General features: G+C 43.7%; 1 protein-coding gene across 4 annotated transcripts in view; it reads left to right on the top strand.

Annotated features, from left to right (window-relative positions):
- The window catches only part of ADARB1 (adenosine deaminase RNA specific B1), a 129,954-nt gene that overhangs the window by 74,519 nt on the left and 36,574 nt on the right, over positions 1–18,861 (top strand). For 2 of the 4 annotated variants that reach the window (XM_066259197.1, XM_066259199.1), the window contains exon 1: positions 11,246–11,376. The exons of 1 other annotated variant lie outside the window; for it this stretch is intronic. In XM_066259197.1, coding sequence (XP_066115294.1) covers positions 11,277–11,376 — 100 coding nt within the window. In that variant the 5' untranslated portion in view covers positions 11,246–11,276. Of the gene's footprint in view, positions 1–8,157; positions 8,285–11,245; positions 11,377–18,861 lie in introns of those variants that run through there. One more of the 4 variants, XM_066259196.1, reaches the window with a different exon arrangement.

The following is an 18,861-nucleotide window of genomic DNA, read 5'->3' as shown; positions in this document are numbered from 1 at the left end:
TGGGCCACAAAAACAACATCACCAAATTCAGAAAAATTGAAGTTGTACCAAGCATATTTTCTGATCATAAAGCCTTGAAACTAGAATTTAACTGCAAAAAGGAGGAAAAAAATCCCACAAAAATGTGGAAACTAAACAACATACTTTTAAAAAATGAATGGGTCAAAGAAGAAATAAGTGCAGAGATCAAAAGATATATACAGACTAATGAAAATGACAATACGACATATCAGAATCTATGGGATGCAGCAAAAGCAGTGATAAGAGGGAAGTTCATATCACTTCAGGCATATATGAACAAACAAGAGAGAGCCCAAGTGAACCACTTAACTTCCCACCTTAAGGAACTAGAAAAAGAAGAACAAAGACAACCCAAAACCAGCCGAAGAAAGGAGATAATAAAAATCAGAGCAGAAATAAATGAATTAGAGAACAGAAAAACTATAGAAAAAATTAATAGAACAAGGAGCTGGTTCTTTGAAAAGATCAACAAAATTGACAAACCCTTGGCAAGACTTACCAAGGAAAAAAGAGAAAGAACTCATATAAACAAAATCCAAAATGAAAGAGGAGAAATCACCACGGACACCGTAGATATACAAAGAATTATTGTAGAATACTATGAAAAACCTTATGCCACTAAATTCAACAACCTAGAAGAAATGGATAAATTCCTAGAAAAATACAACCTTCCTAGACTGAGTCAAGAAGAAGCAGAAAGCCTAAACAGACCTATCAGTAGAGAAGAAATAGAAAAAACCATTAAAAACCTCCCCAAAAATAAAAGTCCAGGCCCTGACGGCTATACCAGCGAATTTTATCAAACATTCAAAGAAGACTTGGTTCCTATTCTACTCAAAGTCTTCCAAAAAATTGAAGAAGAAGCAATACTTCCAAACACATTTTATGAGGCCAACATAACCCTCATACCAAAACCAGGCAAGGATGGCACAAAAAAAGAAAACTACAGACCAATATCTCTAATGAATACAGATGCTAAAATACTAAACAAAATACTAGCAAATCGAATACAACAACATATTAAAAAAATAATACATCATGATCAAGTGGGATTCATCCCAGAATCTCAAGGATGATTCAACATACGTAAAACGGTTAACGTAATACACCATATCAACAAAACAAAGAACAAAAACCACATGATCTTATCAATAGATGCAGAAAAGGCTTTCGATAAAATACAACACAATTTTATGTTTAAGACTCTCAACAAAATGGGTATAGAAGGAAAATATCTCAACATGATAAAGGCCATATATGATAAACCATCAGCTAACATCATATTAAATGGCACTAAACTGAAGGCTTTCCCCCTTAAATCAGGAACAAGACAGGGTTGTCCACTCTCTCCACTCTTATTTAATGTGGTACTAGAGGTTCTCGCCACAGCAATCAGACAAGACAAAGAAATAAAAGGCATCCATATCGGAAAAGAAGAAGTAAAGGTATCACTTTTTGCAGATGATATGATCCTATACATCGAAAACCCCAAAGAATCCACAAAAAGACTACTAGAAACAGTAAGCCAATACAGTAAGGTCGCAGGATACAAAATTAACATTCAGAAGTCAATAGCCTTTCTATATGCCAACAATGAAACAACTGAGAAGGAACTCAAAAGAATAATCCCCTTCACGATTGCAACAAAAAAAATAAAATACTTAGGAATAAACATAACAAAGAATGTAAAGGACTTATATAATGAAAACTATAAACCATTGTTAAGGGAAATTGAAAAAGATATAATGAGATGGAAGAATATACCTTGTTCTTGGCTAGGAAGAATAAATATAATCAAGATGGCTATATTACCCAAAGCAATATACAAATTTAATGCAATTCCCATCAAACTTCCAATGACATTTTTTAAAGAAATAGAGCAAAAAATCATCAGATTTATATGGAACTATAAAAAACCCCGAATAGCCAAAGCAATCCTAAAGAAAAAGAATGAAGCTGGGGGCATTACAATACCTGACTTCAAACTATATTATAGGGCCACGACAATCAAAACAGCATGGTATTGGCAGAAAAATAGACACTCAGACCAATGGAACAGAATAGAAAGTCCAGAAATAAAACCACATATATATAGTCAAATAATTTTTGATAAAGGGGCCAACAACACACAATGGAGAAAAGAAAGCCTCTTCAATAAATGGTGCTGGGAAAACTGGAAAACCACATGCAAAAGAATGAAACTGGACTACAGTCTATCCCCCTGTACAAAAATTAACTCAAAATGGATCAAAGATCTAAACATAAGACCTGAAACAATTAAGTACATAGAAGAAGACATAGGTACTCAACTCATGGACCTGGGTTTTAAAGAGCATTTTATGAATTTGACTCCAATGGCAAGAGAAGTGAAGGCAAAAATTAATGAATGGGACTACATCAGACTAAGAAGTTTTTGCTCAGCAAGAGAAACTGATAACAAAATAAACAGAAAGCCAACTAAATGGGAAATGATATTTTCAAACAACAGCTCAGATAAGGGCCTAATATCCAAAATATACAAAGAACTCATAAAACTCAACAACAAACAAACAAACAATCCCATAAAAAAATGGGAAGAGGATATGAACAGACACTTCTCCCTGGAAGAAATACAAATAGCCAACAGATATATGAAAAGATGCTCATCTTCTTTAGCTATTAGAGAAATGCAAATCAAAACGGCAATGAGATACCACCTCACACCTGTTCGATTAGCTATTATTAGCAAGACAGGTAATAGCAAATGTTGGAGAGGCTGTGGAGAAAAAGGAACCCTCATCCACTGTTGGTGGGAATGTAAAGTAGTACAACCATTATGGAAGAAAGTATGGTGGTTCCTCAAAAAACTGAAAATAGAACTACCTTATGACCCAGCAATCCCTCTACTGGGTATATACCCCAAAAACTCAGAAACATTGATACGTAAAGACACATGCAGCCCCATGTTTATTGCAGCATTGTTCACAGTGGCCAGTACATGGAAACAACCAAAGAGCCCGTCAATAGATGACTGGATAAAGAAGATGTGGCACATATACACTATGGAATACTACTCAGCCATAAGAAATGATGACATCGGATCATTTACAGCAAAATGGTGGGATCTTGATAACATGATACGAAGCGAAATAAGTAAATCAGAAAAAACCAGGAACTGCATTATTCCATACGTAGGTGGGACATAAAAGTGAAACTAAGAGACATTGATAAGAGTGTGGTGGTTACGGGGGGGGAGGGGGAAATGGGAGAGGGAAAGGGGGAGGGGGAGGGGCACAAAGAAAACTAGATAGAAGGTGACAGAGGACAATCTGACTTTGGGTGATGGGTATGCAACATAATTGAACGACAAGATACCCTGGACTTGTTATCTTTGAATATATGTATCCTGATTTATTGATGTCACCCCATTAAAAAAAATAAAATTATTAAAAAAAAATGGGCAAAAGAAATGAATAGACACTTTTCCAAAGAGGACATACAGATGGCCAATAGGCATATGAAAAAATGCCTAACATCACTAATCATTAGAGAAATGCAAATTAAATCCACAATGAGATATCACCTCACACCAGTCAGAATGGCGCTCATCAACAAAACAACACAGAATAAGTACTGGCAAGGATGTGGAGAAAGGGGAACCCTCCTGCACTGCTGGTGGGAATGCAGACTGGTGCAGCCACTGTGGTATGGAGATTCCTCAAAATATTAAAAATGGAGCTGCCCTTTGACCCAGCCATCCCACTTTTAGGAGTATTTCCTATGAATACCAAATCACTGTTTCAAAAGGAGAAATGCTCCCCCATGTTATGGCAGCATTGTTTACAATAGCCAAGATCTGGAAACAGCCCAAGTGTCTGTCAGTGGACGAGTGGATTAAAAAGCAGTAGTAAATATATACAATGGAATACTACGCGGCCGTGAGGAAGAAGGAAATCTTACCTTTCATGACAACATGGATGGACCTGGAAACTATTATGTTAAGTGAAATAAGCCAGGCAGAGAAAGAAAAATATCATACGACCTCACTCATTTGAGGAATCCAATGAACAATGTGAACTGAGCAATGGAGCAGAGGCAGAGGCGGGATCAAAGGGACCAGAGGGAAAGCAGTCAGAGGAAAAGTGGAAGAGAAGATGGGATCAGAGAAGGGAAAGAAATTAATGAAACACAGCATTATAGAGAACAGGACAGCAAATCCTGGAGGGAAAGGGAGGAAGGCATTGGAAGGAGGGGGCATGGGGGGGTGAGGGGAATAAGGGGGTGGAGGGAGATATGTTCAGTGGGACACTTGAATCTATGTAAACACAAATTAAAATCATAAATAAATAAATAAACATGGCTTGTGATTGGCAGGTCACTAAATAAACATAGCAACGTTATAATGCTCCTTTGTCGAATGTAAAAATAACTCATGTAGAAAGTTTAGAATTCTGATGGAATAAACTCCTCTTTTCCTTTTTGTAAGAGTAGAAACATAGTTTTTAAAGGGTTTCATCCTAAATTAATATTCTAGAGACATTAAATTTTGGAGTCCTTACTCTGAGGACATAGATAAAAATAAAATTAATTAGATACCGGAAATGCCAGATGCTAAATGGCGTGTGGCTATTTATGACATTCTCCTAGAATTCAGTACTTATTAACTTGTGGAGACGTGACAGCTGAAGTTGGAAATTGATGTACTTTTAAAGTGGAAAAAAAGAGCTTGAAAGTATTTTTTCAATTATAAACTGTCAATGTAATGGTTATAGAAACCGTGTCTGGTGCAGTCAATCATTGCAGTTCTGCTCTGCGTTTCCTGACTCTGGTGAAAGCAGGCATTCTATTTTTTTTAATTTTTTTATTTTTATTTTTTGTATTTTTTCTGAAGCTGGAAACGGGGAGAGACAGTCAGACAGACTCCCTCATGCGCCCGACCGGGATCCACCGGGCACGCCCACCAGGGGCGATGCTCTGCCCTTCCGGGGCGTCGTTCTGCCGCGACCAGAGCCACTTTAGCGCCTGGGGCAGAGGCCAAGGAGCCATCCCCAGCGCCTGGGCCATCTTTGCTCCAATGGAGCCTTGGCTGCGGGAGGGGAAGAGAGAGACAGAGAGGAAGGAAGGGGTGGGGGTGGAGAAGCAGATGGGCGCTTCTCCTATGTGCCCTGGCCGGGAATTGAACCCGGGTCCCCCGCACGCCAGGCCGACGCTCTATCGCTGAGCCAACCGGCCAGGACAGGCATTCTATTTTTATGTTTCTCTGAAATAGTCCTAGAGGTAGAAGCAAGACTTGGAGAGGAAGAGAAGGAGGAATGATAGCTGTGGAGTTAGGGCACGACTTTAACGCTGGTGGCTCTGTGGAGTAACTAAAATGAACGTCTGCAGTCAGAGTGATGCTCCACAGGGCCATCTCCGGGCTGCAGCGCACCCACGTGCCACGGTCAGGGCAGCCTGTGGCTCACCCTGCTGCTGGAGTCGGAGTTGCTCTGATTTTCAAGAGAGCAAAAATGTATGAGATTTATTATGTTTGGAAGATTTACTGTGCGTTGGGTTGTAGTCATTTGATGAGGGAAATGAAAAGAAATGGTTACTGGATGAGACAAAAGCAAAGTGTATATAATTGGCATTTTTGTTTAACTTATTAGATGAAGGTGAAAGAAATATCAAGCAGGACTGCACAGCGTGGTAGTTGGGAAACCAGCTTGTCTCTGTATATAGGCAGTTGCATGTCCTTCTGTTAACAGGAACCCGAATAGACTTGGTAGTGTCAGAACTGTGCTGCAATCTCATTTGTGCCCTCGGACCTATAGTTCTAATGGTGGAGGTGCCTGTGACACCAGGGAGGGGCCAAAGCCATTGAAAGATGTTTTTACTTACATTTCCCTGGAGGAGGGCACGCCACGCCACATGGGGAGCACCAGGTTCGGTAGGAGGCAGAAAGAAGTGAGGGAAGACCTAGCCGGGGGCTTCATTGGGCTCTCCTTGGGAAAGGCAAGGCACAGCAGGGTAAAGGCTTGGCACTGGCCGGTTTGAATACTTCTGATGATCTTTGCACTATATAGCTGGTCTCTAGGTGTCTGGTACTTGGCCCAGGTTGCTTTAGGGCGGGGGAAACATTGGCTTGGTGCATGAGAGTCAGCTAAGGAGAAGGACGGACTCCTGCCTGAGCCCTGGGAGAAGCAGTCTCTCCTTGGTCTCCCCCCATTGTCAAGAAGAAGCAAATATAGCCCTGGCCAGATGGCTAAGTTAGAGCATCATCCTGAAGCACCGAGGTTGCTGGTTTGATCCCTGGTCAGGACACATACAGGAACAGATGGATGTTCCTGTCTCTCTCTTTCTCCCTCTTTCTCTCTCTCTCTCTCTCTCTTTCTCTCTCGCTAAAATCAATCAATAAAAAAAAATTTTAAGAGAAAAATAATAGTTAATATAATCTGTCTGTGATGAGTGGATGTCAAATAGACAAATACAGACTTCAGAAAGGCACAGTTGTAACAGCTGCCTCCACTGACAACGTGGCACCCATAACCCAAGACAACGCTCGGATGGCAGGATGACCCCAGCAGAGGGCCTCCTATCAGACTTGCCTTGGGTCTTTTACAACGTTACTGCTAATTTCCAAGGTAATTTTTACTGGCAGCTTCTTTCTTGGCTTGTGTTTCTAGTATATTTGCACTTCAAGCGGTCTCTTATTTGATAGATTCTAGAGAAGCTACGTGTAGGTCAGGTTTTGTTGGTCACGTCAAGAGCCTGCATGTGCATGTGCGCAGGTGCTGCTTACTGCCCACAGGCACAGCCTAGGAGCCATTAAGGTGGTCCAGCAGCCATTGTCTCTACTTCTCGACTTTCCAGGTTTACATACATTTTGCAAACTTTTCTTTTTGTAAATATACTGATTATAAATTGTGATATGTCTGGATGTCAAATTTTTGTCCCTTTTAGGTTAGGGTTGTGATAGAAATGGAGAAATTGTGATTTTCTCATTTCAAGGAAGCGGACAGGAAACCTGTGAAGTCACCATGACGACTTGGTCTCTGCTGGTGGTAGCCTCACCCAGGGCTGCACCTGTGGGGCCAGGGATACAGGGAACATAACCAGCTCCTGGGGGTGGCCTGGCTTCTGCCACCTCTTCTCAAACCGGGGATAAACTAGAGACTGAGCTCAGCTTCCTGGAGAAAAAACAAACCCACATGAAACCCCAACACAAAGAGACTATAGAGGTTTATTTTGTCAAACATGTGCATGTCTCCAGGAGCTGGGGAGATGGTCCTTCTTGACCTTTGACTTCTTTAAGCATTTTTTCCCCCAGAATAATTTCATCATAATCCAAACTCCAGCCTGACCAGGGGCTCATCCAGCTTGAGCACAGGCTCACAAGTTTGAGCATGGGATTATAGACATGACCCCATGGTTGCTGGCTTGAGCCCAAGGTCTCTGGCTTGACCCCAGGGTCACTGGCTTGAGCAGGGGGTCACTGGCACTGGCTCAGCTGCAGCCCCCAGTCAAGGCACATATGAAAAAGCTATCAATGAACAGCTAAGGTGCCAAAGAATTAATGCTTCTCATCTCTCTCCCTTTTTGTCTATCTGTCCCTACCTCACCATCTACCCTTTTTTCAAAATCCGTGTTTGTTTTGCTGTGGACTGCAGTGGACTCTGGCAGTATTAAACTCTTCCTCTTGGATAAAAGAGCACTTGAAGTTCTGGCTCCATGCCTCAAACTGTTTCTTCCTCGGCTTGGTCCCCATTAGGAGACCCCTGGGGCCAGTCCTAGTAGCTGCATGCTCTAGCCTGTGTCTCCTCAGAGGCTGGAGACCCTGACTTCGCAGGCACTTCTCAGCAATCCAGCTCACCACTGCGGAATTTAGCTCCTGGCTTCCCCACTCTCTCCCCTCTGTCTCCAGCCTGGTTAGGCACAGTGCATAGCCACGTTCATAGCTAAGTACATAACTTGTTTTGATGCATGGCAAGGAAATAAGTAATAAAGAAACTCAGGAAAACCCTCAGAGTTTTTAAATGCAGTAAGGGACTGTATTCTAAAGTAAGTTTTCTTGTTTCTGATTTGAAATAATTAAAGAATGTTTATATTTTCCTTTTTCAGTAATCTCCTTTGTGGTTTCTTGATCCTAATTCCTATAATTGATTTTGAATTCCTCTATAGGGGATAGACTGTGCATCTGAACTTGACAGATTCCAGCCCCCAAGGTTCCCAAGTACTAGCCAGCAGGTGTGTCAGCCCTATGATGCTGTTGGTGAGGATTCTGTCCAAGGTGACCTGCAGCACAAAGGTATAAAGTGTGCTTTGTCAGACTACAGAGAGAAGGGGCTATTTAATGTTGTCCAAGTACTGCTTTTATCAAAATGGGGCATCTTGGATACCTCAGGCAGAGTCTTTGGGGGCACAGTAAAAGCACAGCAGCAGTAGACCAGGCTCCAGCCCTCAGTCACAGAGCTGAGGGAACTCCACCCGCCTGTGGCACTGGTCCCCACATTCACCACGGGGACAGTCCAGGATATGGACATGGCTATGCCTGGACCTGATGTCCCAGGACTGTGCACCTGCTCCCCTCCCCCCTTCTTTAAGCTTCCATTTCTTTGTCTTGCCTCCAGCTCCCTCCCTGTGTTTCCTGGGAGCCTGGTTCAGGGCTTTGCTCTGCTCCGGGCCTTCCTCCCCTAAGGCTGGGCCTTGGGATCTATCCTACCAGTGCTGACTGCCTGGGGGCTTCATAGGGCGGTCTGCAGGGCTCATAGCACAGGTCTGTCCTGAGACTGTGGAGTGTCACTGTCACCCCTGAGCGCAGGTCACCAGCTTTGATGCTGTAAGGAAAAAGGCATTTTTCACTTCCTGAAGGAATCCACTTGGGTACAGGGGCAACCTTTTTCAGAAGCTTCTCTCCCTTCTCAACTCCTAGGCTACGCCAGCCTTGTTGAATTTGTAAGCAATAGAGACATATAGCCACAAAGTCTAAATAAAATACTACCTTGCACCTGACCCAAGGGATTAAAAATAAAATATATAATTGAATTTCAAGTATGCACAATTTGAAGATATTTCTGTTAAAAATGTGAATTTAAGTAAATAACAAAACCATTATATCAATTTATTTTACATTTTTAGAGAACACTTTTTTAAAATTATGTATTAAAAATAAATTGTAAGGCCCTGGCCAAGTAGCTCAATTGGTTCGAGTGTCCATCCCATTATGCCGAGGTTGTGAGTTCGATCCCGGTCGGGGCACATCCAAGAATCAACAAATAAGTGGAACAACATATCAATGTTTCTCCTCCCCCGCCATCAATTTTTTTTTTTTTTTTTTTGCATTTTTCTGAAGCTGGAAACAGGGAGAGACAGTCAGACAGACTCCCGCATGCGCCCGACCGGGATCCACCCGGCACGCCCACCATGGGGCGATGCTCTGCCCACCAGGGGGGTGATGCTCTGCCCATCCTGGGCGTCGCCATGTTGCGACCAGAGCCACTCTAGCGCCTGAGGCAGAGGCCACAGAGCCATCCCCAGCGCCCAGGCCATCTTTGCTCCAATGGAGCCTTGGCTGCGGGAGGGGAAGAGAGAGACAGAGAGGAAAGCGCGGCGGAGGGGTGGAGAAGCAAATGGGCGCTTCTCCTGTGTGCCCTGGCCGGGAATCGAACCCGGGTCCTCCGCACGCTAGGCCGACGCTCTACCGCTGAGCCAACTGGCCAGGGCCGCCATCAATTTTTTAAAAGTTTAAAAATATAGTTAATATTAAATGTTGAAATCAAAATTATTTAGGGAGCTGAATTTTTAATTTAACACTGAAAATTTAGTTAAATCGTATTAATAGTATCATTTAAAGAATCAAACTTGGTAGCTCTGGTGTTGAGCACACCTCTGGTTGACTGCATAGGATGTGAGTATGTTCTAGATTACACAGAGCATGTCTGAACACACACACACATATTGAGGAATAGCAGGAATTGCTTAACGTGGTGCCGCATGCAGTAGGCAATCTTGATTTGTGTGTGCCTTTGGAAAAATAACTTGGGAAGTAGGTGCTGGGCTTGCTGGGAGGGGAACTGCATTACACAGGACACGGTTGCTTTGAGTTAGAGAAGTACCTACATGCAGCCTCCAACTCCTATCCTGCCCCTAAGCTGACTCCTCCCAAGACAACCTACAGTCTCCAGGCTTTTTGATGTTTGTTGCCTCTTCTCCAAGGACACTGGGCCTGGACGTGGGAGAGCGTCTCCCTGGGGCCTGAAGCGAGTCTCTCTGGACCAGAGGATGTGAGGTCTGCTGTCTTTGCTGTGCTTAAGTGCTGGAGCCTGAGTTACAGGCACCACATGCTGAGGTGTGTGCATGTATGAGTGCACATGTGCGTGTGTTCATGTGTGTGTGTGTGCATGTGTGAGTGCACATGCGCTTGTGTTCATGTGTGTGCGCATGTGTAAGTGCACATGTGCTTGTGTTCATGTGTGTGCATGTGTGTGTAAGTGCATGTGTGCTTGTGTTCGTGTGTGTGCGTGTGTTCGTGTGTGTGTGCATGCATGTGTAAGTGCGCATGGCATGTGGGCCAGGCTGGCCCTGGCATTGTGCTGGTCCCGTTAGCTGTGCTGCCTTCCACCAGGCTCGGTAGCCAGTGTAAAGGGGTCAGGGTCTGCTCCCCTGTTGGGAGTTTAGTAGGAGGTGGGGGGCTGTGCCCTATGCTGTAGTGAAGGGACCAGCAGCGGGCCCAGTACCTAGGGACACAGGTGGGAAGAAGGCACCCCAGGGACATGTCAGGTAGGTGGGCACGGATCCGTGCAAGTCTTCATTGGTGCCCTTGCTCTCCACAGTGCCTGTGGACACTGGCTGGCCTCTGTGCAGGGGTGTGCTGGCCCCAACTGCTGCAGGCTGTTTTGTGAACGGTGACCTCTTACTGACACTTTTACGTCATCATTTCAGACACTCTGTCTCTTTTAAAGATGACAGAGGCTTTTACTTAGACAAGACTTTGGAGACTACTATTTCCCTGGACAGCACCCCCACATAGCTCTCCCACCTACTCCATGTTGTGTCTGTGACAGCCCCAAAGGGTTAACTGTCACATTGTCAGCCTGGGTGGTGTGCTGGGAGTCCCTGTGGTGGTGGTGCTACAGACTACCCTGGTTCCCACCATTGATGAATGAGCCTGGGCTGAGGAGGAGCGGCCACCGCTTGCCGGCAGGGGGCTGGCCATCATTGCAGCCGAGCTGCTGAAGCCACTTGCAGCAAGGAGGGGCACAGAATGAGGCCGGGCTGGCGTCTGGCGTCTGCTTGACTGCATGTCCTCGCTCGTCAGTGGGACTTTGACCATGGGGACCTTTTTCAGCATCACAGGACGTCGGTATAAAAGGAGGCGCAAGAAACGCTCAGAGAGAAAAGGTGATCCGTTCACTTTTATTCTAAAATGTAAAGTATTGGACTTTAAATGCAACTTGGGCACCTTTACTGAGGTCACAGCTTTGTGAGTTAGTGTTGCTGCCAGTCACTTTGTTTTCCTGTTCAAGTGCCTCTGTTCTGTGGGCGTTTGTAGTTTTAGATAGAGGCTGGCTTAACAAGATGTAAAAATCATTTTGCTTCAAAGTGTAAAGTATGTTTTAGAAAGATATTTGTGCAGCCAAAGAAGTTTGTCGCTTTGATGCTTTGTAATGCTTTACCTTTGGCTGCCCCGGTTCATTAATGACCCTTCTAACATTGAAAGTACTTTTCCTGCTGAAAGAAAATAAGACCTTGGCAACTAGTGCTAAAGTATTTTCCTTTCAAAAACACGGACAGCAAATTTCTTACATTCAAGACTCCAGGTTATTTCAGTCTTTAATTCAACCTGATGTTTTAAGACATTAAAATCTATATGGTTTTCTAAACACCAAGACATAGAAGTCCGTGACTATAAAAATGACAAACTACCGACTTTGGGGGGTGAACTGTTGCTTTAAAAGGTGTTGAGAGTTTGCTGTCTTTGAATAAAATGCATTTACTAATAGAAAACATCTCAGATGCAGAGATGCTCGTGTGAGGGGAACACAGTTGTGCAGTGGGTGAGCCTCTTTTCCTAGGCTCTGTTTTCAACTGGTGGGACTAGACAATCTTTTGCCACAATAGCATCCTTAGGATAATCTGTGGCAGGAGGGAGTCATCCCTCAGAAAATAAAATGAGCCACAGTGTTTAGTGTGACTTCCTAAAAAGAAATCAGAGTCAGCAATCTTTGGAAAATAGCACTGATAAATATAACAAAGAGGGTTGTGCCTAGTGGGACCTGTGTTTGGGAGTGGTGAGAGCATCATACCCCATAGACCTTTATGGGCACCATTCCTGCCGTGTGTCCGGGACAAATGGCACTGTCCAGAGGGGCCGTGGGTGTTTGGGGCCCAGCTGCTCAGTCTTCTGGGATTCTCTGGACTCATCTCAGATTACAGTGTTGATGTGCTTTGTTTTCCCAGTTTAGCATTAAAAAAGCAAGATGTCATTAAGACAAGCAACAGAAGAGTAAGACAAAGGCAAAAGCAAAACTGCAAGAAACTTTGCTCAAATACCCTACATTTAGAATGATGTCCTGGCAAGGTAATTAATTGGTTAGAGCGTTGTCCTGGTGTGCTGAGTTTGCGGGTTCAATCCCTGCTCAGGGCACTTATAAGAATCACCCAATGAATGCATAAATAAGTGGAACATCAAATCAATGTCTCTTTTTCTCTCTCCTCCTCCCCCCCCGCTGTCCTCCTTTCTCTAAAATCAATTTTAAAAAAATAGAATGGCCACCACTTTTTATGTGGCCCCTCATCATTGAACATTTATTTAAGTTGGAGAAAATATTGAGAAGTACAAGAAAAATTCTTTAACCTTTTTTTTGGATTTTACTGTAATTCAATTGGTTTGTGTCATCCCCTTATATACAGACTCAAAATATTTTCACACATTCTAGGACAGAAATTTTCAACTCATGTGCTGCAAGAATTTTTAAAACATGTAATACGAGTCAGGGTCCCTGACCTCGTTTCCTTTAGATTGTCAAATAGAAAAATGACAACAGCCAATACAGTAGCTGTCTAGTGTGAATTAATCAAAGTGATACCTATAGAACCTATAGGTCAAGTTGGGAAGAACTGGTGTCTTGACAATACTGGGTCTTCCAATCTGGGAACGTGGACTATTTCCACATGTATTTAGTTCTTTGATTTCTTTCATTGGTGTTTTATAGTTTTCCTCACATGGATCTTGTACATATTTTGTTTCATTTCTGTCTAAGGATTTGATTTTGGGGGTGCTCATGTAAGCATTATTGTATTTTTCTGTCAAATTCCACTCATTCGTTGCTCATACAGAGTAGAGGAATTGACTCTTTTATATTAACCTTGTATTCTATAATCTTGCTATAATTGCTTATTAGTTCCAGGAGTTTCTTTTCGATAGCTATTCTCATTTTAATTATTCTGTGTGGCATTTCACTACAAGAAACATGTTTGCTGAAAGTAGTGCATAAACCATATTTGCTCTGCACAATGTTCTATATTTTGTTCTGTGTGTACAAAATCTCTAAAAAGAACTGAACTAAACATCCATTACTTCGATGGTTTCCTAGAAAGGAAATTATGTCACTGCAAAATATAACAGAATGATAGCTTTGAACACTTTAGTGATATTTTGCTTAGATAATATTGAAGTTGATTATTTTCCTTCAAATAATGTAAGAATTTTTATATTTTAGTTACCTTTGCTTAAATAAATAATCACATCATCATTCAACTATTTTTGCTATAGCTACAGAGTTACTCTAGCCTTTAGCCAGATGTTGCTTGATTTATACTGAAGAGTCAACAGGAATTGTCTCCATTTAATGCATCTTTTTAAAAAACTTGCCATATTGGCTATTAAAAATAAAATTTATAACAGTCATAAAAATATGTAATATGTTTCTCAAAACCATTCTTTGAAGAGACTAAAATGGAGTAAGTCCAGTAATAGTTACTAATAATTTTAATCAAGGATACTGTTTGTTTAAAATGTTTTTTAACCTATAAAATTTTAGTGAATTCCTAAAAATGGTACTTTTCTCCAGCACAATAGAGAATGTTCCAGTTATGATGGATCTTTAATATAAATAAGTCATGTTCTTTATATTTTGTTCCAAGGTATCTTTTTTTAACGAAAGGAAGGGGAGGAGAGAGAAGGGGTGGCACGGGTCAACTTCTCTTCCATGGAGATAAGGGGCACTGACAGAAGTCATGGGGACATGATATCTGTACAAATTGTTTATACTTTGCTTTACAACATAAGCACTTACAAAGATATAGAGAATAATACAACAGATAACATTCACCTACCACCCACTTAAAAAACAAAACATTGCCAATGAATCCTGTTACTTGAAAAGTAACTCATGGAGAACTGAAATGACATTAGCAAGTTACAGTGTGGACCAGCCTCTCCTTCCTCCTTGAGCTCCACACACCCAGTCCAGTCCATCACAAGTGCCTTCTGATGTCACTGACTTGGGATGCCACCTTGGACAAAGCAGTATAGTTCCAAACATGCTCTGTTCCAGTTTGGGACTTGGCGTCTTCAGTCCTTGAGCCCATGCATGGTTTTTGAGTGTCAGGGTCCTGTTGTCTCTGGTCTGGAATGCTGATCCCACCTCATTGCTCCTTTAATTCAGTGTTTTTCCTGAATATTGCAACCTGTCTGTTTTTTCACACAAACCTTGGAGAATCAGCTTGTTTAGTTCCATTAGAAAAAGTAAGAGTTGCAATTGTAACTGGAACCAAGTTAAACATCAGTCCTGGGCCTTTTAATTCCAAGTTTTAATGGTCTTTCACACTGTATTGCCTCCCAAGTTTTTTTGGGTTTTTTTTCTGTTCTTTTTTCCAAGTAAAAGGAGGAAAGATAGAGACAGACTCCCACATGCGCCCCAACTGGGATCCACCTAGCAACCCCCGCCTGTGGCCAATGCTCTGCCCATCTAGGCCTGTGCTCACAAATGAGCTATTTTTAGCACCTAAGGTGGAGGCTCCATGGAGGCATCCTCAGTGCACAGAGCCGATGTGCTTGGACAAATCGAGCCATGGATGCAGGAAGGGAAGAGAGAGAGCGCAAGAAATGAGGGGTGGGGAGGTGGAGAAACAGATGGACGCTTCTCCTGTGTGCCCTGATCGGGAATCGAACCCCGGACATCCACATGCTGGGCCAATGCTCTACCACTGAGCCAACCAGCCAGGGCCTGCTGCCCCCCAAGTTTAACTGACTTCTTCCTGTTTTATGAGCATCCTGAAAAGTGAAGAGATAGTTTGAATACTGCTACCAAATAAAGCTTTTCCTAGATTGGTCACTCCTAGAATTTTGTTCCATGTGGGATTTTTTTTTAATTTATTTTTTTTTAATTCATTTTTTTTTTAGAGAGGAGAGGGAGAGACAGAGAGAGAGAGGAGAGACAGAGAGAGAGAAGGGGGAAGAGAGAGAGAGAGGAGAGACAGAGAGAGAGAAGGGGGGGAAGAGCTGGAAGCATCAACTCCCATATGTGCCTTGACCAGGCAAGCCCAGGGTTTTGAACTGGCGACCTCAGCATTTCCAGGTTGACACTTTATCCACTGCGCCACCACAGGTCAGGCCTCATGTGGGATTTTTGATGGGGTTTTAACTCTTATTTGTTTATAGTTCAGGCAATAATAGGTGCTTTCAGTGAAAGAAAAATGCTCTAAAGTGCTTGCACTTGCCATTTTGTTTTGTTTTATAACCTTTGGTACTAGAGTTGGCATTTGTAGGAAATGGAAATGTTGGCTCCTGCTCAGCAAGAGCTTTCTGGCTTCTAAATACACACGACTCCTCCCCCCGCCCCCATCCCACACAGCCTGGTTATTTTCTACTGTGAGACATTTCCATGTCCTTTTTAAGAATTTTAATATGTAAGCGCAGGAAAACAAGGCACTCTACAAATCAGGCGAGCTCCTTTAGGGCTGGACTCCTTTCGTGACTCAGACTCATTGTCCTCGTCACTGGTAGTAGGTTCTCCCTCATCCTGGACCTTCTGCAAGCCTGCCCACCCAGCACAACCATCGCTGATGAATTGTTAAATATTTGTGCCTTCTGTCTATTTCTGATTAAACTTTTTATTTGGAGATGGTGTAGATTCAGATGTAGCCATAAGAAATAATACAGAGAGGACCATGTCACAATGTTCTGTCACAATCAGACAGATGTTGACCCAGATATAGTCAGGTTCCAGAACATTCTGTTGCCACCCGGATTGCTCCTATGTGCTTTTAATAATCATACCTACCCTCACCCTCCCGATACCTGGAAGCTACTGATCTGTTCTCCATTTCAACAATTTTCTCATTTCAGGAACGCTATATAAGTGGACCATGCAGTAGGTGACACTAGGATAGCCTTTTTTCCCTCAACCTAATTCTCAGATACATCCAGGTCACTGCACGTGTCAGTAGTTGAGTCATTTTTCATTGCTGCATAGTATTCCTTGGTGTGGATGTGCCATGGTCCAATTACCCACTCACCTGTTAAAGGGCATCTGAGTTGTTTCCAATTTGGGGCTATTATGAATGAAGTTACTGGTAAACATTTGTGTACATTTTTTATACTAATGTAAGTCTTCATTTCTCTGGGATAAATGCCCATGTTTGGTTTTAAAGAACTACTAAACTGTTCCCCGGAGAGGCCATACCATCTCCACCAGTGACGGGGGAGAGACCTGGTGTCTCTGCTTCCTCACCAGCGTTTGCAGTTGTCACAGTTTTACCTTGGCTATTCTCATAGATGTACAGTGGAGTCTCAAGTGGATTTAAGTTGAAAGTCCCTGATGGCTGATGATTTTGAACATTTTTTCATGTGTTTTTCTTCTATCTGATTATCCTCTTCAGTGAAATGTCTCTTCGTGTCTTTTGCCCATTCTCTAATTGGAAAGTTTGTCTTATTTTTGAGTTTTGAGAATTTCTTGTGTGTTCCATGTGTGGTTTTTATATATTTTCTTCTAGTCTTAGCTTGTCTTTTCATCTTATTAATAGACTCAGTAGAAAAGCAAAAATGTTTCATTTCAATGAAGTTCAGTTTATTAAAAAATCCAACTTATATTATGGATTGTGCTTTTGGTGTCTCGTCAGCCTGGGTAAGCTCAGCCTGGCCCTAGGCCCTATGACTGTTCTAGTTTTATAATTTTAAGTTTCACACGGAGCCCCTGGTCTATCCTGTGTACATTTTTATGTCGGCGTGAGACTTGGTGCCTTGTGGCTGCAGCTCTGGTTGTTGCCAGGCACCCCTACTCCATGAACTGCTTTTCAGCCTCGTTGGCCATTAGCCGAGCACATGTGGGCCTGGCTCTGGCTCCTTCTGTTCCACGTGGCCTGTTTGTGTGTCTTCACAATACTGCGCTGTCTTGATGACTAAGGCTGCCCTATGAATGTTGAGATCGGTGAGACTGATTCCCCCCACTTTATGATGGCTGCTTTAAAACCTCTCTCAGACAGTTCTGACGTCTCTGGGTTAGTGTCTGTTGACTGTCTTCTTTCATTCGGTTTGAGATCGTCCTAGCTGTTGGTATGATGAATGATTTTTTTTTTTCCTGAAGCTGGAAATGGGGAGAGACAGTCAGACAGACTCCCGCATGTGCCCGACCGGGATCCACCCGGCACGCCCACCAGGGGCGACGCTCTGCCCACCAGGGGGCGATGCTCTGCCCCTCCGGGGCGTCGCTCTGCTGCGACCAGAGCCACTCTAGCGCCTGGGGCAGAGGCCAAGGAGCCATCCCCAGCGCCCGGGCCATCTTTGCTCCAATGGAGCCTTGGCTGCGGGAGGGGAAGAGAGAGACAGAGAGGAAGGAGGGGGGTGGGGGTGGAGAAGCAAATGGGTGCTTCTCCTTTGTGCCCTGGCTGGGAATCGAACCCGGGTCCCCTGCACGCCAGGCCGACGCTCTACCGCTGAGCCAACCAGCCAGGGCCTGATGAATGATTTTTTATTGAAACCTGGACGTAATACATTACAAGACTGTAAATCTCATTGAATCCTTTGTGTCACCTGACTTTCACTCATGTGACTCTGTTAGAGAAAAGGGATGCCACCTCAGGTCCCTCTCTGGGCTTCTGCTGCCCCTCCCTGGCTCCACTGACACTGCTGGGTTGGGGGGCGAAAGTCCTGACTCCATTGAGCCTCCTGTGATACACCAGTGGGGTGGGGATGGACACCTCACTGCCCCATTACAGCTGTCAGTGGAGATCCAGCCTCCCCATCCTTTCTGCCTGACTCTGCATTGCAGGGTGGGTGGAAAGGGGAGTCAAGGCTCCCCCCACCCCCCGCCCATGTCCTTGCTGGGTTGGAGGGTGGGGTCTGGCTGGAGTAGGGCTGTTCCATCTGTCACTTCCTGGCCTTCAGGGAAGGACCTATCCTGGCCCTTTGTCAGAGAAAGCAGCATTTGTTGGGGGGTTTTGGTCTGTGCCCACTGGCATTTCCAAGTTGCTGGCTTCTTCAGCTTCAAGTCTGTGATGATGACAAACAGAAGACCAGGGGACCCATGCCATGTCGTCCCTCGGGTCCCCAGCAGGTCTGTCCAGCTCTGGATTCTTAGTTGCTCTGTGTGCAGTGTGAGGTTTTCAGTTGTACTGAGGGGAGGAAAGGGGAAAGAGGTCTGCTCCATACAGCACTGCGCAAGTCCCAGCTGCCTGTTTCTAAACCAGGGTCAGTGAAAAGAACAGAGCGCTTTGGATGGTTAGTTGTGCGCTGTTTCCAGAATTGATAGGCGGGGTTTCTTTGAAGTGCTTGTGAGTGCTCTTCTCACACAAATGTGTTTTTCCGTACACTGTCTCCTGTCTTTGTGGTGTGTCTGACTGCCTCTTGTGCAGGCTTAGTTTCACCACCGTGTGCCCGTCTTC

This window comes from Saccopteryx bilineata, chromosome 2 (assembly GCF_036850765.1).
Source record: "Saccopteryx bilineata isolate mSacBil1 chromosome 2, mSacBil1_pri_phased_curated, whole genome shotgun sequence".
Lineage (NCBI taxonomy): Eukaryota > Metazoa > Chordata > Mammalia > Chiroptera > Emballonuridae > Saccopteryx > Saccopteryx bilineata.
This window is presented reverse-complemented; position numbering and strand designations above follow the sequence as displayed.